This window comes from Ambystoma mexicanum, chromosome 9, assembly GCF_040938575.1.
Source record: "Ambystoma mexicanum isolate Mex_15411 chromosome 9, UKY_AmexF1_1, whole genome shotgun sequence".
Taxonomy (NCBI): Eukaryota; Metazoa; Chordata; class Amphibia; order Caudata; family Ambystomatidae; genus Ambystoma; species Ambystoma mexicanum.
Window position 1 is genome coordinate 822,215,026 of NC_090931.1, and position 25,442 is coordinate 822,240,467.

At 46.0% G+C, this 25,442-nt stretch overlaps 1 protein-coding gene across 2 annotated transcripts in view; it reads right to left on the bottom strand.

Moving 5' to 3' along the window:
- The window catches only part of LOC138488656 (potassium voltage-gated channel subfamily H member 8-like), a 1,777,142-nt gene extending 1,762,057 nt beyond the window's left edge, over positions 1 to 15,085 (bottom strand). For both annotated transcript variants that reach the window (XM_069615829.1, XM_069615828.1), the window contains exon 1: positions 14,656 to 15,085. In XM_069615829.1, the coding sequence (XP_069471930.1) occupies positions 14,656 to 14,731 (76 nt within the window). In that variant the 5' untranslated portion in view covers positions 14,732 to 15,085. The remainder of the gene's footprint in view (positions 1 to 14,655) is intronic.
- Between the last annotated feature and the right edge of the window lie 10,357 nt (positions 15,086 to 25,442).

Consider the following 25,442-nt stretch of genomic DNA (forward strand, 5'->3'; position numbering starts at 1 on the left):
TGTTTATTAGAGATTATGTTAACAATATACAAAGAAACAAACAGCTCACTACCATATTCCTCTTCCCAACAACCATAATGAACAGAACAAAGATCGTCCTAGAGGGAAAGTTCCTTAGAGGGATTCCACCGAACGCTCTCAGGGACATTATGCAGAGTTCCTGAACCCATTCCATCTTAGTTGCAGAGTAAATAACGTTCCACCCCTTCAAGGAAAATGTTTGCTATTGTAGCTGCTCTGTACGCAAAACACTTAAGTGCAAAAGACAACTCTTCCAATTACGTATCACCGCCCAAAACGAGAGAGTTAAAAATGAAATCTAGAGCCATGCGCAGTAAGTACAGTATTAATGAGGCGATATGCCCCCAAGTGGCGGGAGGACACTTTAGGTAACGACCGGCTGCCCAAGTTTAGCGACCGTACGCAGCAAGGGTCCCTTAACGAGGGTTGAAGGTGCTGTTACCTACAGGTTCTGCCTGCCACTGAGGGGCATATTGCTATTAATAGCTGTGTAGTTTGCTACATGGGTGCTAATGTCTTTATTTTATTTAAAAAATAGAAACTTACCATTCCCTCGAGCCCGTCTGAGCAATGCTGTGTTGCTGAAAGCATCATTCTGCTTTTCATGTTGATGACTTTGACGTCATCAGCATGGAAAACGGACTGAGGTTCACAGCAGCACTGCCAGTGCCGGCCCGCGCTGGAAAGGGATGTTCCATTTTTTTTTGTTATCACCATTTGCACCTGTGTAGGAAACTACACAGATGCTATGGTGAAGGGGAATGGGGAGAGTGTAAGGGAAGGGATCACTGCCTGCTGAGGCAGCTCGGAATGCGGGAATACCATGCAGTAGAGCCTGCATTCCGACCCTCGTGATTGGCTGGCACCCCCCTTCAGGGTTCTAATGGAACTTGTTACATCTGGAAAAAAATTACTGATTTTGCAAAAGTCCCACAACATACGTTCTGTACTACATTTCCTGTGTCTGCATCGCCAGCATAATTCAAAGTCACAGAGACCTCTGTTAAACACAGTAGCTGGTGTCCAGAAAACTCTGTATAGAATCTTGATCTGACATGCCCCGACCCCCAATTTGAGGGAAGACAACTTCATACTATTCAACCCCATTAATATCAGATATTTCTTGACCTAACCACCATTTTGACAATAGCCCAGGATTGCATTGTCCTCTGTTTTTAGAATAAGGAATACACCACTGACGCTACATGACGTCTTCACCAATTCGTAACAAGACCTTCCCCACATCATCCATCAACATCTCCTCCTTACCAGTTCCATATGTCTTAGAAATAATATTCTATAAGAGTCTATATTTACCAAACGATCAACTTTCCAAACCTTTCCTCTCTTTTAGCATCCCAAACGTTAGCCACTTCACACTCACGAATACAGCTTCAATCTTGTCAACCACGGCCAAATGCCAGTAAGGCCAATACAATGTTTTCACCTTCACAGTTATTTCGGGGTTACACGGTAACAATGCCTTCCCAGATAGACAATATCTGAGCCCAATCCTTGAGAAATATTCTTCCAGCACTATCTTAAAAAGCAGAAAGATCACTGTTGTCATTACCCTTCGCTACGGCTATTAGCATAGCCCTGGGAACGAACAACACCATCTTACTCGCCGAAGCTATTGCCCACTCATCTGGGTTGTCCTCCAAAAATGGTAACACATGAACAATCGAGAAGGTAAGTGGTACAACTCAAAGTTAGGTACGCTGAAACCTCCTTTACCAAGCGGCTGTTGCACCTACAATAAACTCAGTCTGGGAGGTTATCCCATCCCAAGGAAATCCCTGCAGTGCTTTATTTCCTTAAAGAGGACTTTCCTAGAAGAGAGGACTCATTGCCAGTTAGTAAGTGATCCTAGGTGTGGCTGTCATCTTAATTGCATTACTTTTTCCCCACAGAGACAGTTCCAATGCAGACCATCTATCCAAATCGTCTTTTAATTCAGTAATCGCCAGTACCATATTCTCTTTCATCATGTTTTTATTTTAGCCAAACTACAAGGCACCTTAGCTTGTGGGGACACCAATAAAACTCAAAGCCCCCACATCCTCTCTGCAACTATTGTTATGTAACTTGAGTGGTCCCAGATTTTGGCCAGTTAATTTTATACCCTGAAAGTCAACCAAACTCCTCAATGTTCTCCATTAGCTTTGGCACAGAAACGTCCATATTTTGCAACACCAAAAGTAAGTCGTCTGCATAAAGCCATAGCTTTTGTTCTGCACCTCCAACATTCACTCCAGCATCTAGCTATCTCATCGGTGTCCGAACATTTCATCGACAACAATTGGTCGACAGGACATTTGGTCGACAGGACATTTGGTCGACGTAATTTCGTCGAAAACCAAATGGTCGATTTTTTTTAAATTTAAATATTTATTTTGAAGGTTGTAGTTTAGGGAAAAAAGGTTTTTTTTAGTAAAAAAAGAGGTTGGGGGGACCCCCCCCAAAAAAAAGGGTAAAAATAATTTTAAAAAAAATTCGACCATTTGGTTTTCGACGAAATTGATTCGACCATTTGTCCAGTCGACCAATTTTTTTCGATGAATTGTCTGGTAACCATCCCATCTGATCCACTCTGCCAAAGGTTCAAGAGTTATCACAAAGGACGACAGAGAGAGTGGAAATCCTTGAAGTGTTCCTCATTCTAAATTAAAAGAACCAGATTTAAGACCATTCGTGAAACACTGATGCTGTCGGATTTGTGTAAAACACTAATCCATTTCAGAATTCCCTGACCAAACACCAGCTCTTCCACAGTCTTTAAAAGAAATCTCCAGTCTATTCTGTCAAAAGCTTTCTCTGCAGCCAGTGATAGGACTGAAACTACTGTCTCCAATTTCTTACCTTCTGATATTGTAAGTAATAACATCTGTATATTGGTCGCTGAGTACCTGCCCTTTACAAATCCAGTTTGATTCACATTAAGTACCTTTGCTAGCAGCGTTTCTATTCTCTTAGCCACAAGTTTGGACAGAGGTTTACAGTGTGTATTTATCAGACTAATTGGTCTGTAACCACTCAGCAATAATCTGTCTTTCTCCTTTTTGGGAACCAGAGTTATATCTGCATGTCATAACATTGAAGGACATTCATTGTGCTTCATTGATGTTGCCAACGTGTCTTTAAATGCTTCAAACACTACCTCTGGCATAACCTTGTAAAACTCTGTTGGGAACTGACAAGCGCCTGGGGATTTCCATCTTTCAAGCTGTTAGTTGCCTTAAGCAACTCTTATATTTTCATCTCTCCCTTCAAGTTCTTCTTCTCTTCTTCTGTTAGTTTTTGGAAACTTCTTTTCTGGGGGAATGCATTAAGGGCATCATCATCAACCGGTCTTTCCTTTGTATATAACTTCTCTAAAAACAATTGAAATTCATTGTTTATGTTTCCTGGATTGTATGTGACGCCATCATTACCCATCTGGTTAACATTAATAGCTTTCTCACTGGGTATCACCTTTAGGCATGGAGCCAACCAGCGGCAGCGTTTTTCTCCATCCTTGTAGAATGAACATCTTGTTCTGAACAATAAGAATTCAGCATTCCTTGACAATATTTGTTTGCCTCCAAGATCCACCTGTTATTTGTATATTCTTTTTCCCAGATTGTAATGGCTTCCTCCAGTTTCACTGTCTCTTGCTATCTCTGCCTTTTGGTTTTACTGGAGAATCCAATCAGGAATGAGTGCATGCTATATTTAAAGGCCTCCCATATTATGTGATTATCCATAACACCATCCCTATTCTGCTCCATCAACAATCCCGCCTCCCCGACTAGCTTCTCCCTAATTACGTCATTATCCAGCAGCGAAGCATTTAGTTTCCAAGAGTTTGTTTTTTAAGCATGATCACCGGAAGACAACATCATATCCAATCTACAGTTCACATCATGGGCCCAGAGAAAAACGTATACTTCCTAGTTGTGGGGTTATCTAATTGCTGAGCACCAGATAGGTTAAACTCATGTATAAGGTCTTGTAACACTCTATTGTCCAGACTGACCATCAATTGCTTGGGGCACCTCCTACTCCTGTCCAAATGTGGCTCTCTCACCCCATTAAAATCCCCTCCAAGTCTCATATTGTCATTGTGCACGGTTCCTAAGTATTCAGACAAATCATTAAAACATATTTTCCCATAGACCGAGGAGGCACATACGTTGCGTATTATCAATTCTGATTCCTGCATTCTTAGATGTAGTGAGACCACTCAACTTCTTTAATATTTTTCTTTGAGAGTACAATGGCAGGTAACTTTTTCCACAGTAATATGGCAACACCCATTGAATGAGAAATAGATACAGTTTGAAATACTTGACCGACCCCAACCTCTGCAATATTTATCAGATTCATCCTGTGTCAAATGAGTGCCTTGAAGCACGGCCACATCTGCACCCAAACTGCCCAAAAAAACTGAAAACATGTTTGCTTTTGATCAGGTTAGGGGGGCCATTCACATTCCATGGAATACATTTCAGGTATTTCTTGACCCCTACCATTTTCACTCCGTGAGCAAAACTTGCACATGTATGCAAGAGCTTGTAGGAGAGGCCGTGTGAAGTCATTTCCCTAAACTATAGCAGCGGTAACAATCAGACATTGTTAATTATAAACACCCAAAAAAATATATATATATATATTGAAATACTTTAGTTAAAGTTGGGCAGATTTAGCGCAACAAAACCCTTGAAATTCAGCACATTTGGGAAGTCACGACTGGCTTAACTGGGCACATTCCCTTTGATGTCCTCCATAGTGCTATGTCCTCCATAATGCCATCTTGTATGTTATTTTGGCTCACTTCTCTTATAATATGTTTGTGCTCATGGGCTTTACAATGGGAACTCGCCGGTCGTGACTTCCCAAATGCACTGAATTGTAAGGGTTTTGTTTGCGATAAATCTGCTTAACGTAACTAAACTTAGCCAACGTTTTTTCAGTTAATTTCAAGGGTTTTGTTATACCATTGTTTCAGCCATTCGGCCATGGCCAGGGGCCACAGTCTTTGGCCGTGTCCACTATGCACAGGTATCGGGCCCACTAGCTAGGGGATTCGGCTGTGCCCACTTTATAGTTTAAAAAATACATTTGGGCATGGCCAGTGATTTTTTACCCCTTACCTCACTGTAGCTGTAACAATATACATATTTTATAACTTTTTCCCCCTACCCACGGGTATAACTATGTAGTACAGATAGTTGAAGTTGTCTGTAGTTATCTGAGAAAACCGACAAGCAAAGAAAAATGCTTCCCTGCCCTCCTTGGCACACACCAAGTGCCCCCCTCATCTGTGCCTGCTCCCCACAGCCCCTCAAGTCCTCCTCACCTCCCCACTCTTCTCCCATTCCCCCCCTGACAGTCATTGTTTCCGTGAAGCACTTTCATCCCGTCGAATAACTGCAGCTATCAAAAAAAACATATGTGCTTCGGTTTATAGTGACATTTTCGAACATCATATTTTCGAAATGGCATTTTGTCGACACAAAAATGCCGGAAAAAAAATTGAATGTTTTTTTTTATTTAATTTTTTTAATGGGGGGGGTCTCCCAACCCCCCATTTTTTTTATTGACACTTTTTTTTTACTAACGAAACAAAAAGAAAACAAAATAAAAAATAAAATAGAATTTTTTTTCCTGCATTTTTGTTTCAAGTAAATGGCATTTTAAAAATGTGTTTTCAAAAATGTAACTGGATACCATGTGCCTCGTGTTCTTAACTCCACCCCTAGTGTCCCTCCAACTCCCAAATTTCACATGGAGTTGCCTCACCCTCACCTCTAGCCTGATGGTAGTTCATTGTTTCTGACCTGCAAATAGCATTTTTCTTCCTTTTCATTTTCAGGTAGCGGTGGGTATACCCATGGTTATCTCTTGTATCAAACCCTAAAATATGGTGGAATTTCAGTCCTGAAAAGCCTGTCAGCTGCAATGCACCATGGGAGATATACTTATAATTTGGGATAAGGGGGCACACCCTCCTCTGTCAAATATTTCTAAATTACTTGATGCAATAACTCCAGAACCTGCCCCCATCCCCTGGAAATCGAGTCAACGCTTTGTGCCCAAGTTGTTTGGTACCTGGTCCAATTCCATCCAGCGCTTTTTGCTGGGCGGTCAAGCAGAAATTGACCTTGTTTTGTCTTTTGGAAAATGAATGAGGACTAGGCCGAAACTGTGTTTTTTTGTTTTCTTAATAACTTCTTTATTTTTTTTTATTTCCTTTGTATCTCCATGAGACAGGTGCTAATAGCATTAAACCCTGTGTTTTGGGCCAGGACTAAGCGTAATGGCTCTAACCCCTCCCGGGAGGCGCTCACTTCATGTAGCCTTAGCTCGGCTCGGCTAGCTCAAGCCCGCCACATGCTACAGTGTTAAAACTGACACATATCCTTGTACATATGGAATTTTCTCATATAAAAATGTTAGACATACTATTAATCGTAGTCACTGTCGTAATAGTACTAGCTGTAGGGATGTTAGTAGAAGCAGTATCATGAGTTCTACGTAAACCAAGTGGTTGAGCCAAGAATTCTAACTTCGACCTCTCGGTGTTGTGAAAGATCCTGCACCCCAGCAACAGAATGGCAGAATAATTTCATGAGTGCCCTGTTTGCAGACTGACCGGAAATGATCGATTAAAGACCGCCAAGAAGGTTCATTATATTTCTCATGCAATGGCGCTGGGAATGGACCGTATTTTCCCACTTTCTCGTGTACGCTTTGGCGCAGTGAAATGATGTGTACAAGCTCCAGAAAGCGTAAGAGGTAGAGTGGGGGGGTCAAGGAGGGTGAGCGAGGAGCCAGGGAGTTAAGGGGGCTCTTTCTAGACTTAGGAGCTGGAGCTTCAGGGCAGATTTAAAGGAGTGGCTGGTAGTGGTGCTTTTGAGGCAAGGGTTGTGGGTTCCAAGGTGAGAAGCAAGGATGGAGAAGGAAAGAACGCGAGAAGATGCGCAGGGGTGGGCACGGAACAGAGAGATTAAGGCGGGTGCTAGAGTGGAAGTTGCGCGGACGAGAGTAGTGAAAGGTAGTGCCAGTCAGATAGTGGCGGCGGGGGGCAAGCCTACGGATGGATTTTAAGACAGAAAGTAGGAAGTTGAAAATGTACCTCAGAGAGAGAGAGAGTGAGTGAGAGAGAGAGAGGGAAAGAGAGCACACGTATGGACACGTGACAGGAAGCAGGGGGAGGGAGGGGCTATGCAGAGACACTGCAGTACTTTGGATCAAAAAGAAACAATACTGAACCATGCAGATGGGAGCGTAGTAGCCCTCCAATGCCAGCTTCTTTTATTTGCTGTGAACCCCTAGTTTGAGTTTAGGTTAACGGTTGGGGTGCTTTGAATGAAGGTAAGCACTCAGGTTTGAGTGCACTCACAGTCCATGCTCACTGAAGACCCCTTCTAGCCCATCATCCGTTATAACCCCTGCCTCGCTTTTCTCTTGTTGGGACTGGTTAGGCACTACATCTTGCCTAACAACCCCCTCTTATTGGCCCTGTGCCAACTGCTCTAGTGTCAGGTATTGGAAAAGGTAAATGATGTAGCTCCTCCTGGTCGTGCCACAGAGGGAGGCACTACCTGAACCGAGTGGCCGTCCAGGTAAAATCTCCGGCAGAAAACGTTTCCAAAGTGGGGAAACTCAAGGTGGGACCCCCTAGAATGGGAACAAGAACTGCTTAAAGCCTCATTGTGTTCAGAAGCAGCACCATGTATTCGCTCTGGCTCCGGGTGTCATTCCATAAATCTTTTGTAAGAGAGCTAGGATACAGCACCTGCTCTCGCAGGAAGGTCTTCATCTCAAGGTCTTAATGTTCCTGCGTCCAGCTCCTGGAGAAGCACTCTCGTTGCACTATCATGAGGCCGAAGTGGCTCACCACTGAGGGGGTCTCTAGAGAGCTCCTATCCTCCAGTCCAGACTCCGAAAGAAGACACGCCTGGCTGAGTAGGATGGCCAACTTTTTTAGATCCTTTTGCGGGACACTTGCCCACAAGGCGATGAAGACATCACAGCGTCATTCACGTTTGGCCCGCCCCATTTGTAATTTAAACAATTTGTTAATGGCTTTTAACACCTGGCTTCATTGCAATGCAAATGGTTTGTCCTTGGGAGGTGATGGTCACGTATTTTAACTGGAAACATGACCATCACAACCCCAGGAACAGCGCATTAGCATTGGAATGAAGACATGTTCAGAGCGTTAGCAGCAAGACAAAAGGAGGCAGGCCGCGGAGCCACCCAGAGAAAGAAAACTGCAGGCAGCAGCAGGCGGCAGCAGGTGGCAGCAGCAGGCAGCAGCAGGCGGCAGCAGCAAGCGGCAGCAGCAGGCGGCAGCGCCTTGGTGTGTAGATGACCACTTCAGTTTGCAGAGTGGCTGTGCTGGATGCTGTCTCCCGAGAGTCACACTCCAGGGAACAAGGCAAGTCGGGACAACCTGCGTCCCGCACATCTACTCCGCAAAATACGGGATAGTTGGCCACCCTATGGCTGAGCCCTTTCTACAATCTACCTCTATGCACCCTCTCCCACCATCGGTCCCAGATCACCATGAGAAAAACACCTTGGACTTGCCCACCAATCAGCACAGCCGCACTTGCACTCTCAAGCAACCAAGTCACTCATTGGTGTACCTGGTGGGGAGTGGCCTTCTCGCTTCATTCTTGGCACAGTTACTGGGCGTTTGCAAATTGTCCCCTTTTCAGTGGCCTGCCCTGCCCTCAGCGTGGCACAGACCAGAGCGTGGCCTCGTTCTCTCCCAAATGCAGTACTCAAGAACATTTGAAATTGTATAATCGTGTACATGAATTCTACATTATATCGTCTTGCTAGTATGTATGTTTTATTAGAAATGAATGTAATTTAAGATGTTTTAGTGAGTGTGTAAAGTTTAACTATTAAACTATGTCACTCCTTATCAGTGTTATCCATTCTAATGATGCCGATGACGCTGTGTGAGTATTTGTGGTTGTAGCCGTCGCATTGGCAAGCTTTAAGAAGCAGCGGTTTTGGTGGCAGTAGTAACAGGATCAATAGTAGAAGTACTAAGTGTGGTAGTAGTAGGGATGGTATTTCTTCTTTTAGTCGGGACAGCATATCAGTGGTAGCAGTGTGGGAGTATTATTCTGGCCTGTATTTTGTTACTTGCTTGTAAAGCACTGTATACTGGGGAGTATTGCAAACAGTGGTTGATTTACAAATACAAGTATTAGTCAGGCTAGCTGCAGCATTCACAGGGTTAACACTTGAAGACGTTGCATAATTCAAAGTAGTGGAAATAGAAGTACCATCAAAAGTGTAAGTACTACGTGTTGTAGTGGATCGAAGTGGTAATACTATTAATACTATCAGTGATAATTCAAGTATTACTGTAGTGTTCCCCTTAGTAACCATAGCATAAATGCTGGTTGTTTATTTTATTTCCTTTATTTTCTTTTACATTTATATAGCGTACCAAGCCCTCAAGCATCAGGGCGCTGTTACATACATGTTACTCTTGCGGCATGAGAGTACAGTTGCATACATGTTACCAGTGGAGTAACTTTGCTGAAAATGTTGGGGGGGACATGACATCTGAAGAAAATGTGCCCCAGCCAAATGAATGGGAACAAAATGGTGTGCCATGAAAGTTGGGGGGACAAACACCCCTGTCCCCCCCAAAATGTACGCCCATGCCTGTTACTCTCGGTGCTTGGTTGCAGTTACATGCATGTTACTCGCATTACTAATGTTAGATTACAGATACATGTTATTCTCACTGCAAACGGTTACGGTTACTGATCATACAAGTTACTCTTGGGTTATGGTTGCATGCATGTTACTCTTGGGTTATGGTTGCATGCATGTTACTCTCTTCGTTCAAGTTTACATTAGAGTTACAGTTTGATATAATCGGGAGGTGGGCAGCTCAAGACTGCCAAGTCATACCCGGTAAATTACAGCGCAGTCATATTACATATAGCAATACTATGCAACATAATTAAAAGTGGTCGTAGTGTTACTATAAAGGTGATACTGAATGTATTCATAGGAATAGGTGTAGCAACGGCAGAATAAGTACTACTAGCATTAGTGCTAATATGACTGATTCTAGTGACACTACTAGTTATCAACGGGAGTATCAGCAGTAGTATTAGTAGCAGTAGAAGGCCTTATCTTAGCTATTTTTCTGCAGCGCACACTGTTATTCGGCACACCTCGAGGCACTTGGGAGAATTAAGGGCGTGGATTTAGTGCTACTGAAACGTGTGTCATTGGGAGAAGGGTGACCCAGAGTCCTGTGGCACGGGTGGGAGACAGCTGTAGACCCCCCTCATTCAGTCCTAGGCCCCTTTGGAGAAACGGCCAAACGTGGGTTCCGATACAATTGCACGGGTGCTTCTGGAAATGGTGACGTAGAAGTGTACACGAGGTCGGAAGTGCGGTCAGGCGGGCTGTAGGAAGTACTAAGAGAGGCACTGAATAGCAGAAACAGGGGAAAAGGAGGGTGAGCTGTACGCATAACAGATGAGTACAAATAAAGGAACATGTGGGTGATGAGAGGCGGAGACCCTGCGATAAAATGAGGGACAAAGCGAGGAGGTGACACAGAGAGAGTATGATGAATAGAGGGAAATAGTGAGCATGAGAAATAAAGGGCCTCAGGTGACTGGAGGGACATGGTGAGAAGGAGAAACAGAGACAGAATTATAAATAGGGGCTACAGTGATAATATGGGGTAAACAGAGAGAGTGTGATAAATAGAGGGACATAGTGGAAATGAGTGATAAAGAGAGCCTCTGGTGAATATGGGACATGGTGAGGAGGAGTAACAGGGATTGTGTGATAAATAGAGGGGCATAGAAGGAGAAACTTGGAAAGGGTTATGAATACATTGACATAGTGATAATAAGGAACAAAGAGAATCCGTTCAATGAAGGAACATAGTGAGAAGGAGAAACAGAGAGAGTGTGATAGGGGGACATAGTGTGAAGGAGAAACAGAAAGAGTGTTATAGAGTGACATAGTGAGAAGGATAAACAGAGAGAGTCTGATAGAGGGACATAGTGAGAAGGATAAACAGAGAGAGTGTGATAGAGGGACATAGTGAGAAGGAGAAACAGAGAGAGTGTGATAGAGGGACATAGTGTGAAGGAGAAACAGAAAGAGTGTTATAGAGTGACATAGTGAGAAGGATAAACAGAGAGAGTGTGATAGAGGGACATAGTGATAAGGAGAAACAGAGAGAGTGTGATAGAAGGACAGCGTGAGAAGGAGACACAGAAAGGGTGTGATAGGAGGACATAGTGAGAGGAGACACAGAGAGAGTGTGATAGGGGGACACAGTGAGAAGGAGAAACAGAGAGAGTCTGATGGAAGGACATTGTGAAAGGAGAAACATATAAAGTATGATAAATAGAGGGACAATGTGAGTGAGAATGAGAGATAACGAACCTCTGTTGGAGGGACATACTGAGGAGGAGAAACAGAGCGAGTGTGAAAAACAGAGGAACATTGTGAGTATTCCGGTGAATGGGGGACATATTGATGAGGAGAAACAGGCAAAGTGTGATAAATAAAGGGACAAAGTGAGGAGGACAAACAGGGAGCGTGATAAACAGAGGGACGTGGTGAGAATGAGCGATAAAGAGCATCTGGTGAATAGAGAAACAGGGAGAGTGTGACATATAGAGGGACAGAGTAAGGAGGAGAAACAGGGAGCATGTGATAGAGGGACCTGGTGAGGAGGAGAGACAGGGAGAATGTGATAGAGGGACAGAGTGAGGAGGAGAAACAGAGAGAGTGTGATAGAGGGACAGAGTGAGGAGAAGAAACAGGGAGCATGTGATAGAGGGACGTAGGGAGGGGGAGAAACAGGGAGAGTGTGATAGAGGGACAGAGTGAGGAGGAGAAACAGAGAGAGTGTGATAGAGGGACAGAGTGAGGAGGAGAAACAGGGAGCATGTGATAGAGGGACCTAGTGAGGAGGAGAAACAGGGAGACTGTTATAGAGGGACATAGTGAGGAGGAGAAACATGGAGAGTGTGATAGAGGGACAGAGTGAGGAGGAGAAACAGGGAGAGTGTGATAGAGGGACAGAGTGAGGAGGAGAAACAGGGAGCATGTGATTAGAGGGATATAGTGAGGAGGAGCAACAGGGAGAGTGTGATAGAGGGACATGGTGAGAATGGGTGAGGAAGGGCAGCTGGTGAATGGGGGGGCAGAGACCCTATGATGAGTGAATGGGTATGGCAGGAAAGCCTGCGGTGAATCACGCCTGTGTTTTCTTAAGTCCCCGCGTGTTTGTAAAGTGACTTGCTGGGCTGGAAGGAAGCGGGGGGAAGTTTGCATATGATTTTCATGGCGGGGGGACAGGTGCGCACAACGTGTCTGAAAAAAGGCGCACTCGGAGAAGACTGCAAACCTTCTCTGTGCAGGGGCACTGCATTTAAGCTGTGCCATGGTGAAGGGCAGGGCCAGATCACCCTCTGCGTTTCCATGAGTGAACTAGATTATTTCCCATGAAGTGTGTATGTAATTCCGTGTGTGTGGCTGTGTTTCCACGAGCACATATGTGGAAAGATATATGTATACGTGGTAATTATATACTTTGCCAATGTACATATCAGGACCCACAAAGCGAGCTGCCTCTTTACAGTTATTCAAATCGTTGCTAGGATCCAACTCGGTGAATGTGAACCTGCGGCCTGCGTGTAACTCAAAGCGCCTTGAAGCCGGCACGCATCCACTCGGAGAACTTCTGGCCTGATATCGAACTATAACACGGGGCCCAGGAATGCCTGCAATAGCACAAGCATCCTCCTGAAACAAATGGGCACACTACACGTGCCCCGTTCCATAGTTCTCAGGGAACCACCATCTGTTCATTCTACCGCGTGTGATCACAGCAAAGAGGCCAAGGATTAAAGGGGCCTCACAGTTTATGCTCTTGCCCACTTCAAAGGGTTAGACGTACAATAGCATAAAGCTTACTGGAGGTTCCTGGAGCACCGAATCTTCACACTCCATTCTCCCTAGCGCCTAGAGGCCAATGGGTTGCCAGTTGGAGTTATAGGAGCAAGCTCTCTCACAGGAGATCGCAATGATGTGAAATAAATGCCACGTACGCAACCCCCTTTCCTCTGCGCGCGGGAGGTTTGGAAGATACGAAGTGGCTTAGCCGAGCTCTGTCCGTGGTGCTGAAAATCCCTCGGCTCCACCTCTGCATAGACACATCTCGTCTCAAAAGCGGCCTCTCGCATGCACGCTCCGATGAGCTCTGCCGGGCGGGCCTTCAAGAAATGAGCCTTCATCGAACGCGAGGCCCCGGGTGAAGCCAGCCCCCAGACACGAACATGTAATCATCGCATGGGAACTTCGGGTGCTCACATGCTGCTTTGCAACGTACAGTAACGCATGTTACAAAATGACAAACGCGGCAACTTAAACATGCACAGTGGCATTTCATATGCAAGTAACAACAATCGTGTGCTATGACATTTTACATATGCATAGTAAAACAGTGCTGGGGGTGGGTGGGTGTTGCTGTCATACAAATCCACTAAGCGAGGGTCTGCAAGCAGGGGAGAGGAGGTAAGGGGTTAACCTTGCTCCAGCTTCCCGCCCTTCTGGCTATGTTGATCTGCCCCTTCATTGGTATGGGGACAGGCAGTCCAGCGCAGGGATTTCCTGACAGATGTACACATCATTTACCAGGCAAATCGCTGCCCAGGGCTCTGCTAGGGGCCTCGCTCGGAGCACCGTGGAGGTGTTGTTCTTGGTCTGAGACTGGCGTGGGGGGAGAGGTGGAGGGAGGATATCCTGAATTGGGGGGGGGGGGGGCTAGAACACAACACACAGCCTCCCAGTCCAGCGGCATGGGGGCAGCGTGCGCTTGGGAAAGGTGCCATGCGCAAGGGCAATCCGTATTTTACCCAAGTTCCCCTGTGCCTGGCAGTGTACAATGCACACGGCTGGCAGCAGGCACGCCGCTCTGTGCACAGCGTCCTCTCCTACCCTGCAGGATCAAAGGGGAGCTCAGGTTTGCAGAAGGAAACAGGGGGCACGCACGCTGTCGGTCGGGTGGCACGAGTGTCCAGGGGCGCACGCAGACACACACACACACTCTCGCTGCCCTGGAGATTAAAGACCTCTCTTTGTTCCCCGTCTCTTGTTGCGCGAGACAAAGAACTTGCTTCCCCGGCTCCAGGAGCTTCTCCTGGACCGGGATCAGACGGGCAGCGTCTCACGCTGGCACTGCTGGCGCAGGGACAATGGCAGGAGGGTGCGTCCCTGCCCTAAGGTTGGCCAAGCAGGCAGCGCGGGGGCTTCAGTACCGGGCGCCGTCATTACCCGTTTAAATGGCAATCGTGTAGTCGAACTGGGAAATGTGCGCAGCAGAGCAGGTGGGATCTGAAGCCCTGGACCACGTGATGCACACCTGCAGATGTCTATTTTAACACAGCATGCTATCCGGGTGGGACGGTCGGGGGGTAGGGATATGGGCTTTGTGCGTTGTGGTGACTCGAATAGCTTCCAATAGCAGAGTTGTAAAGTCCTGCTCTGATGCAAGCGTCAGGTCAGTGACTGCCAAAACAGACCCCCCAAGGGGGGTTCCCCGCCTAGATTTGGGGGGGGGCACATACTTACGGGTGCCGTCGAACCTGGTGGCGATGGTGTCCAGGAAGGTGTTCTGTGGGGCCAGTAGTCCTTTCATGACAGGCATCTTCCCCGGGGGTCCGCGTGGAGGGGCAGAAGAAAGGCTGGGCTGCGGCTCAGCCCCAGCGACCGGACCTCGCGTGCACGGGGGTCCCCAGGCAAGGCATGGCTCCAGGGGGGGGCGCGAGCAGAGGGGGCGGGCGCGCCCCGAGCAGCAGGTGCAGGTAGGCAGCGGCAGGAGCGGAAAGTTAGCGGTAAGTTGCTCCGGCCCTGCAGGCTGCTGGCTCCGGGCTGCGTTGCGGTTGGTCCGGGTGCCTGTGGCTGCCGCCGGTGGAAGCTGTTGTTATTTGCGCTGCTCACAGTCTTCCCGATGCTGGCGGCTGGCGCTGGAAATCCATCCTTCCCTTCCACTCCCTCTGCCTCTCCTCCCCTCTCTCCCAACTCCCGCCCCGCCGGCCTCCCTCCCGCGGCCCCTCCTCGCTCCCCTCTCTCCCTCCTCACTCCCGGCCCTTTGCCAGCTCTTTCTATCACGTCTCGCCTCGTTCAGCGCGTCGCTTTCTTATGTGTCGGCCCCTAATGTAAGGGTTTCCCACTTCCCCTCGGTTTCCTTCCTGGACATGTCTCCAACAAGTCCCTTCATCATCCGGGTGTCTCACGCGCTCTGAACATCACTCTACCTCTCCCTCGCCCGTTCTACCTATCACACTCTACCTTTATTCGCCTCTCTTCTGATAATGTACTTTGCAATCTCTCTTTCTCTCTCACTCGTGCCCCCTCTCTAGGTTTGGGCATTTATTTTCTCGTTCTCCCCGCTCCTTTTTTCTCACCTCTCGTTTTTCGTTGTCCCTCTTTCTTCTCGTTCCCCTTTCTCTGTCTCAGCTATCTATCCTTTCCCTCCTATTTCTTACTGTCTCTTATTTTGCACGTTCTCTCACGAAATGCCCTTCCTTCCTTCCTTCCTTCCTTCCTTCCTTCCTTCCTTCCTTCCTTCCTTCCTTCCTTCCTTCCTTCCTTCCTTCCTTCCTTCCTTCCTTCCTTCCTTCCTTCCTTCCTTCCTTCCTTCCTTCCTTCCTTCCTTCCTTCCTTCCTTCCTTCCTTCCTTCCTTCCTTCCTCCCTCCCTTCCTCCCTTCCTCCCTTCTTCCTCCCTCTCTTCCCCCTTCCTCCCTCCTCGTATTTCTCTCTCCTTGTCTCTCTTCCTGTATCTCTTTCTCCCTCTCTCAGTATTTTCGTCTCTCCCTTTGTCTTCCACTCTCATCTCTCTCTTTCTTTCTCGCTTCCTCTTGCTTTATCGCTCTCCTCCGTTGGCGCTCTCAATTCATCCACTAACCTCTACCTCTCCCCTCCAACCTCCCCTCTCACAAAATGCCCTTCCTTCCTTCCTTCCTTCCTTCCTTCCTTCCTTCCTTCCTTCCTTCCTTCCTTCCTTCCTTCCTTCCTTCCTTCCTTCCTTCCTTCCTTCCTTCCTTCCTTCCTTCCTTCCTTCCTTCCTTCCTTCCTTCCTTCCTTCCTCCCTCCCTCCCTTCTTCCTCCCTCACTTCCCCCTTCCTCCCTCCTCGTATTTCTCTCTCCTTGTCTCTCTTCCTGTATCTCTTTCTCCCTCTCTCAGTATTTTCGTCTCTCCCTTTGTCTTCCAATCTCATCTCTCTCTTTCTTTTTCGCTTCCTCTTGCTTTATCGCTCTCCTCCGTTGGCGCTCTCAATTCATCCACTAACCTCTACCTCTCCCCTCCAACCTCCCCTCTCACAAAATGCCCTTCCTTCCTTCCTTCCTTCCTTCCTTCCTTCCTTCCTTCCTTCCTTCCTTCCTTCCTTCCTTCCTTCCTTCCTTCCTTCCTTCCTTCCTTCCTTCCTTCCTTCCTTCCTTCCTTCCTTCCTTCCTTCCTTCCTTCCTTCCTTCCTTCCTTCCTTCCTTCCTTCCTTCCTTCCTTCCTTCCTTCCTTCCTTCCTTCCTTCCTTTCTCTCTCCTTTTCTCTCTTCCTGTATCTCTTTCTCCCTCTCTCAGTATTTTCGTCTCTCCCTTTGTCTTCCACTCTCATCTCTCTCTTCCCCTGCACGTTCCTTGCGGCTCTCTTTCTTTCTCGCTTTATCGCTCTCCTCCTTTGGCGCTCTCACTTCATCCACTTCCCTCTACCTCTCCCCTCCACCCTCCCTCTCCCCTCCACCCTCCCTCAATCCCTCGGGCTCATGCCAGGTCACGTGTTCACCCAGGGAGACCCAACCCGAGCCCTCAGACGCAGTTCCCAAGTAACAGAGCAGCGTCTAAGGGAAACCCAGACTTCCACGCATTGTGAAACCGACGAAGCACGAGGGGGATGAGACACAGGCAGCAGCCAGACGCAAACAGAAGAACAGATACAAACACACGCACATATATATATATATATGGACAAACATATACGCACGGGCGCCCACACACACACCAATACCTGCAGAGACACAAACACATGTATGGGCGGAAGCAAGCAGAAGAAATACGTGCCCAGACTCACATAGAGGTACACAAGCACGTGCAGAATACAAACACATAGAAAGCACAGAAGCAGGCGAATGCGCGCCCACATACGTGAGCATAGACATGCCCAAAGAAACCTAGGCACAGCGGCGCAGCGATCATTGGGCAGACTGGGCTTTAGCTCCCACCCCCGAAATGTCGGGGTCTGTTGACTTGTCCTGGCTGACCTGCAAACCCGTGGCAAGATAGATCAGGGCACAGAAGAGGAAGGCGCCTGCCCAGCAATCACCAATCTTACGCATTTCACTGCTCGCACCTGCATTCGTATGCCTACATTTTTCGGCAATTGAAATCCGTATGGGGTCTTAGCACTTGCATGCCAGGGGAGTGATTGGAAGGGTAGAGAGGGGGCAGGAGACAGCTCATTCTCAGAGCAGTCCCTAAGTGCGTGGGTTCAGCTGTGAAGGGGGAGTTAACTGCTTGTAACATTGAAGCTGAACCAGCATAGTCTCATTAGGATGTGTAAAGAAATTAGATTGCCCCATGCAAGTACGTTTGCCCCTGCCGCACTGTCCCTGAAGTTAACCCCAAAATTTGAAGGGTTATAACCGCCGAAATATTTTCGTAGTTGGATCGCTGCATAGACATACAACAATAGACTTAAACAAACAAGCCTAAATGCATTACAACATGTCTGTCTTTACCTACACACATACACACTCCAAGAATATGGAAGAGGCGAAGATGCAGACACAAACAGAATCGCAAACACATACAACCATTCCCAGAGAGACACACACACAACACACACCGAGTGAGGTTTCTGGTCAATGCTCAGTTAGTGTGGAGCGTAATATAGGCTTAGCTGAGCACCATAACCATTCTCTTGCAATATGCAGGCCGGCCCACACAAAGGCTCAATAGTTCCCGGAGAACCCTGGTTCTCTGGGTGGGAGCTGAGCACAGCACCTCCCCCCCCCCCCAGAGGCCATGGAGAAGTACCAGCCAAAAGGCCATGCCAAAAACCCGGCCCATCAAGTGGCAACCTATCAAAAGGAGAATTCAATACAGCCGCAAGTAGAAGGAACACAAAATAATGATGGTAGCTTGGTGTTAGCTTCTACTCGATTGGCTCAGGTGTTGTGAATATAAAGGGTTGTCCCCACTCAGCAGAGTAAGTAGGTAGACTCCACAAATTTCATTGTTAATCATTCATTTTTATTGTCTTTTGTCTTTTCCTTAATAAGTTGCTCAACTGTCCCCTGTACAGTTAAATGTCAAGGTGTGTTAACACTGTTTTACATGTGGTGCCGACACGTGTTTCGACACATGTTTCGACCATAAAGGTTTTTATCAAGGCTGGTTAGTATAAGTCCTTAATTGGGTTGGAGTTTGGAGCGAAGAGAGATCTCTTGGTGCCCAATGATGTCCGTGGGTGCTTGGGGAGTGGAGGGTTTAAGTCAGGGCTCCTTGTAGTTATCACAGATTGGTGCCTGTAGTCTGATGTACGCGGCATACACTTTCCTGGTGGATCGATCCACCAGTGGTGAGTTTATGACTCCAATGAAGTCATTAACTCTCAAAATACTGTTTTGAGACAACACTGTCAGGCACTTTGAGTGCAAAGTTTGATGGCAAGGCTTGATTAAAGCAAGCTCAGAGTTCCCATGAGGAGGTGTTTTGGCCGGGGAGGGCAGGAATGTGTGGGAATGGCCATAGGGATTAGCATGGCCATGGACAGTCAATGGGTGGGCACATATCCAGACAACACATACAGACTGTATCCCTCCTCATATGTCATTTCTCCCTATCTGTACTCTAATGCAATAGTTTTGGCTCATAGGCAACATAAGTGACACCTAATAGCCCAAACTAAAAAGGAAGCAGGAAAGTCACCTAATGGGAGGAGCGAGGGGGTGTAGCAATGAGCGAACCTGTCAAAAGACCCCAGCAAAATAATCAAGTCTATGTTAATCTTATACATAAGGAAAATTGTGCTTTACCGAAAAGTGAAGAAAGCTTCTCCATCATTTGTTCTTCTCCGATGTTGAAAATTCACCTCCGCATCCTTCTTCTCCTAGAAACCTCTCGCACGCTTGCCCACAACCTGAATTGCCGGGCGCCAGTTATGTGCTGGAGAGTAGGCTGTTCTTTGCAGTGCCTAGATTAGGAGGCCCACTTCCACCCACAGAACAGCAATGAGGGACCGCACTCCAGGGCACCTCTACTCTGGCAAGTCAGCAGCCCTTGCCCCCAATACTCTGGCCTAGACAAAGTAGTCAGGGGCCCTGCAGAAAAGGCCACATTCCTGCAGTTGGTGCTGTGTGGGTAGCCACAAGATTGCCCCTCGTAGTGCAAAGAAGCTGTGAATCCTTTGCAATATTTGCATTGTCTTCATTGCCAAAGGTTCTTCTACTATGTGCAGATTCTCCCACAAAAAGGGTAGCCTCTTGGATCTTCAGATATTCATGTGCCAGGATTTGCACACCTGTGGCCAAGATGGGACAGGTGCAAACACCCTTACGTATGATTATCCAGGACTGAAACCTGGGATTCAGAATTTGAGGGACACACTAGGGAATACTTGTGACAAAATTACTACTGCTCTGCAGGAGTACAGGGATGAGTAGTGCCTACAGTAGTGCTGACTTTGCCCCAGACAGGCTACTATTAAGCACAGTAACCCCAATCATACAGGTGAAGTAGACACAGACAATAAATAAATAAATACATACATTAATTAAAATAGACCAGTAAACCTCATTCTCCTTCTCTGGCAGCGCAGCTCGAGGACAGGCTATACACTTCAGGAGGAGTCTGAGCTGAAAACAGTAGCAACCCAACCAAGTAAAATAGTCCAACATAAAAGAACGTACACTTAAGGATCTATATAAATATAGACATTTTTTCAAACAATAAAATGCACAAAAAAACTAGCCAGAACCCACTAAGAAAACCACACATGTAAAAGAACAGAGAGAATGTAGACTTTTGGTGAAAGGGCACTACTGGTAGATGAGCAGGGGTGTTCAAGCGCAAGATATGCAAAATGTCACTGTTCAAAGGATATGTCTTTAAGAACAAGGTGGCTTAAAAGTCACTATAATTCCAAAAAGTGGACTGGCGAACAAGGCTTCTTCACAGTACCACAGTTCTTGTCTTTGGGCTCAATGATGCATCAAACCAGAAGTTTGGGCAACCTCGGTGCCAAGCGGTAGCAACAGGTCCCAGCAATGCGGTGCTGTTCAGCAGTGACAATTGCATGCATGTCGAAGACTACCTTGATTCTGAGGCTTCTGGGATTGACAATGCAGGGGTTCCAGGACAAGGTAGTCAGTGTGTTCTGTAATCCTACTCTAGCGAGTCTGGCTTGCACCTACAGGGGATATTTCACCGCCAGTTGCAGGGTCCCGATTCTAGTGTAGCCAGCAGTGAGCAGTCACCTCATTGTCCCATTGTTAGGGGACAAAGCTCTCCTCTCGATTGGATTCCTTCTGTCTTCACTGATATGGCAGAGGACTTTGAATTGGCCGATACTTCCAACTGCGGTCTAGTGAATTCCTCTTGTCTTTGTAGAAGCCCAAAGATGAAACAGAGAATGAAGAGGTGCCACTTTCCTCTAAAGGTAAAATGTCACAAGAGTTTGGTCCGAAGCAAATCTGCTGTAAGGGGACTATTCCTGATTGTTGTAACAAGTGTCCTTTGCCTTCTGATATCACACCCAGAATACCTCACCCGCAAGATATGGAGGAGACAGAAAAAAAGGAGAGCCCTAACAGAATTCAAGATGGTGGGAACATTCTCCAGGCCTACCTTCTGTTTCAGGGTAATTTAAGTGTCCCTTATATCATGTCTACTGACTTCAAAGGGACTCCAGTGGCAGCACCCTAGTGTGAGGGAGTATGTTGTTATGTCAGTGTCTGCCTTTGAAGCATGGTTCCCTGGGGTACCATATGGTGTTACCTCCTATGCCTTGAGTGGAGATGTTACCCTTCCTGCAGGAGAATCAAAGGGGCAGCATCCTGCCTATTGTTACACCTGGCTGTAGTGGAGACAATCAGATCAGACATAAATGCACGTCAGTCCTGTCATAGCTGGCCCTGTTTACCGAGCTGACACTAGTGTAATATCAAATTATTGTGGCTGTATAATTGTATGCTCTTATGGGTCACCATGCCACAACTGGGCATGGCTTACACTTAAATATGTAGGTGTCACCAGGGGGATACAATTATTACAATTTACATCAGATTTTTAGAAGATTAAAAAGCCAGCTCTGTCTGCAGGATCATTGTATCCCAACAGGTGCCATGGATGCATATATGACCTTTGAACCATTCCTGTGCCACTACAGAGCAAGGGGCTCAGGGCACATGTAACCTGCCCATAAAATACACATGTGTGCACTATAATTTAGGCATGCCCATTTATGAAAGAGGTCTGATTAGCAGACCTCATTTCAGCAACATAATTACTTGCACCATTCGGAATGAATAACAATCAAAAAACCTCAGTCTATCCCACCCTCACCAGATGGTCATTTTGTCACAATACCACACTCCTTGGGATTCACAACTTGACATAAAAGAGAAAGAGGGAATAACTCTTCCCAATCTTCCTACGTAACATTGGAACATGCTTTTCATGTGCAGATGTGTCTGTGCCCACGGCAGGATAACATATCTCACTTCTTCGTCTGTTGGCACCTACACAAGTAGAAGCAGGCACAGAAGTGGCTGCCAAGTCCTGGGATGCCAATTATTAACCCCACTACCCATTCTTCACAACAAGTAATTCCACGATTCCCAAATTGAGCAGGGTTTTGATAAACAGAACTCCAGACATTTTTTACTTCAATTTCATTTAAAAAAAAAAAAATTAAGTAAAGCATGTTACAGTCAATTAAAACTCTTCTCACTATGCATATTAAAATTTAAATTGATTAATAAACATACAGATTACAATATCACAAATTTACATTATTACAGAACATCAACTTATCAGTTCACATCCTACGTTATATTAATACATCAACTAAAACCAATACACAAATCATATATTCACCATTAAAAATTACATTATGCTATTTCCATCAATTTCTCCTCTGTAAACAGTCTCGGGTTGGCCACAGCCAATGTTAGGGATCTTTGATTGTTTGCAAGACAATGCGGGCAAAAGAAGACAGTCGATAACGTATGAGTTCTTAGATAAAGGAGCCCAGAACCTTAATGTGGGGTACATTTACCAGCCCAGCAGAACTCCCCTACATCACCAAACCGCATCTCAGCAGTCACCAGCAGAATGGCTGCGCTAGCTCTGTTGAGCTTTATTGCTTTGCATCAAAACTGTTTTGCAGTCACGAAAATAATGGCTGCGCTGTTTTTGCTAAGCACATATGGGGCGAGATGAAACACAGAATACCCCAAGAATTGCTGCCCGTTAATTTCTTCATTTCCACCAGAGAAAAGAAGTCAAAGGCAGCGCTGCTATGCTGCCAGCTCAGAATTTCCCATTGAAAAAGAAAGTGTTCTGCATTTAAAAATGACTGTGCACTGATGCCCTGTCCATCCTTTCAACTGTACACAATTTGCTTCCAGTAAGACCCAGCTATGTTCATCCATTTTCAGGTTGTGTTCCAGCAAATGGGGGCATTCCTCCTTGAATGACAGGCTGTGTCAGGCAAGATCTGTGAAATAGGAAAGAACTGCACTCCAATCCGTGTGGCAAGCGTTTTACTATTTTGCAACAAAATATAACAGGCAAACTCTTCCAAAAAGCCCTCTCTCTCTCTCTCCTAGCTCATGTCAGTTTCAAAGGACCTTTTATTTTAAATGCCTGTGCATTAGAAACATGACTCAGTCTTTGGAAAGGTTCAGAAAATGGATGTGAGGAAGGCAGCATTTGTAAAGTGACATTCAAGGAAAATTAACCACATGTCAAATGGTGTTTTTGACAAAAAAGAAAAATGTCTGTTTAAACCTGAAGTGTTGAATTAAGGCCCTGTCCTTGCATAAAAATGTGACGGGGGGTTGTTTTAAAATATATATAGGATATTTAATTCCAACAGACTTGCTTTCTGGTTCAGGAAAGAAAAATAAATAAATAAATAAATTTGCTGTGAGGACAGCAGAACCGTTTTGTTTTTGTTGCAGGCCCTGGCTTCAAAGGACCTTGCTTTCTGGGTACAGGATCTCCCTCCCCCCAAGTGGACCAGCCTACGGGGCATATGAATGGGCAAGGGTGGAGGATCTTGTACCCTCGTCAGCCAAAGCAGCAATGCTCCAGCCTGGGACAATGGATTTCCAGGACATATAGTTGTGACTTTCTGGTGGCACCTCCCTTCAACTCAAACTGAAGAACTTCAAAGGCAAATCCCTGGCAACACTGGACTAAGGGTGACTAGAGCCTGACATTTGGCTGTGGGTTGGAAAAAATGCCCTTATTTGGAAGACAAAACCAGCCCATCTGGGGCAAAAGACGTTTCTTATTTAATAACCTATAAAACTTTTATTTCTGCAACCGGAAAATGCAGTAATGTGAAATTTTAACAGTTTGAATGTGATTTTTGTGGCATTAAAACAAGACATTGTAGCTTTCCCTAGCATGTAGGGGATGCAAACGGCAGGACTATGTAATTCATGGGAAAAGTAAACATGGTACAACTTTGGACATTAATGCAAACATGCTCTATGATAATATGTACATATAAATACAATTGTAGAATTTTAGGTGAAACGGTTCCCAGTAGAAATTGTGAAAGATTATTAGAAGGACTAAACAACATCGTACAAACTTGGGAATTGGAATGACACGATCTGTGTAAAATATGGCCTCTGCCTATGTGATTTGTAAAAGCGCCACAACTGTAAAAATTTGCAATTTATGTCATAACTTATTTTGGCAAAAATAACTGTGGGAGGGCCATGCGCATTATAAGCACACACCATAAAACTGATGTCATGTCCCTGAAGACCAACCAGCTGACAAGAAGTCGGAGACAGCCACCCCTGACCAATCGAGTTGTTAGAGGCATGTCCAGCCAAAGTCTGCCCTTTAGTATAATCCTGTGATGTCATCCTCCTTATAAAAGGTGGAGGCTCAGAGAGACAAAGGACTGACTCTTCTGATTTCCAGCTTCAGCATATCCAGAGATCCAGACATTTCATACTCACCCTGCAGCTTCCACATTCCACTGCCAGGAAAGGGATAGCTGATCCATACACTCCTATCCAGGCAGAACCACCTTTCAGAATTAAACCCCACAACAATCCCACTAATTAAGGGAGAAAGGGGAAAGGTGGCTGAATCCTCATTGGGATTATCCAGCGCTACATGCTTGCCCTGCTACCTGCTGTATCCAGCTGATGTGCTTCTGTGCTGTGACCATACCCTTGCCCTGCTGTTCAGATACCTGGTTGGCGCTCTACAATTCCATATATAAGTGCTTATTGTAAGTATCACTCCATCCCATAGCAAAACGTAGGATATCCCATTCTGATACCTTGCCCCTTGTTCAAACCCTATGAGTAATCCTAAAAGTACACTAGTAACTGTTTAAAATGATCAGAACCCTCTGTGTATCCTGTTCCTTTATGGCCAAGTCTTAGCGTCATTTTTCCCACATCCTTATAGTCCATTGTATAAATCCATAGTAATATTTGGAATAAACTAATTAATTCCCCCATGAGGAGATGCGCAGCGTGAGGGGGTTAAGACTGCAGCTTGACCTTTCTCACGGGCAGTGTTTCTCTTCTTGATAATCTAGTTGCGAAATATCGTTGTAATAGCACTTGTCATTTCTTTTCCAAACCGATTTTCCCTGTCAACTGCTTTCACTTTCAAAAACCGAATTTCCTTTCCCGTTAAGAATCTCATCTTGTCATTCATTTAGAGTTGCCCTTTTACTTGCATTCCTGTGATGTGTATCTGTCCCTTAGCAGAAAAACCTCTTTCCGATTTTGTCTGTTGAGCCCGTTTTTCAAACTGTTTTGACATTTAAACCTGTGAGAATAAGAAAATGCTATTTTTCCACGTGTGATTTGGCTGCACTGGGCCTCATTACGACCCTGGCGGTAAGGGGTTTACGCCAGCGTTAGCTGCGCCGACCCCTTACCGCCAATTACGAGGTCCCTTAGCGCCATGGCGCTTTTAACACCTGCTTTTAGCAGGTGTTAAAATCCATGGCGCTAAGGGACCATGGAGTTAATTACGCCACCGTAATTTACGGTGGCGTAATTAACGCCTTCCCCACTCCCATTATGCCCTATGGGGCAAAAATGGGAATGGGGAAGGGTAAATGGGGATTGGGGACTTACCGCCCCGCCGA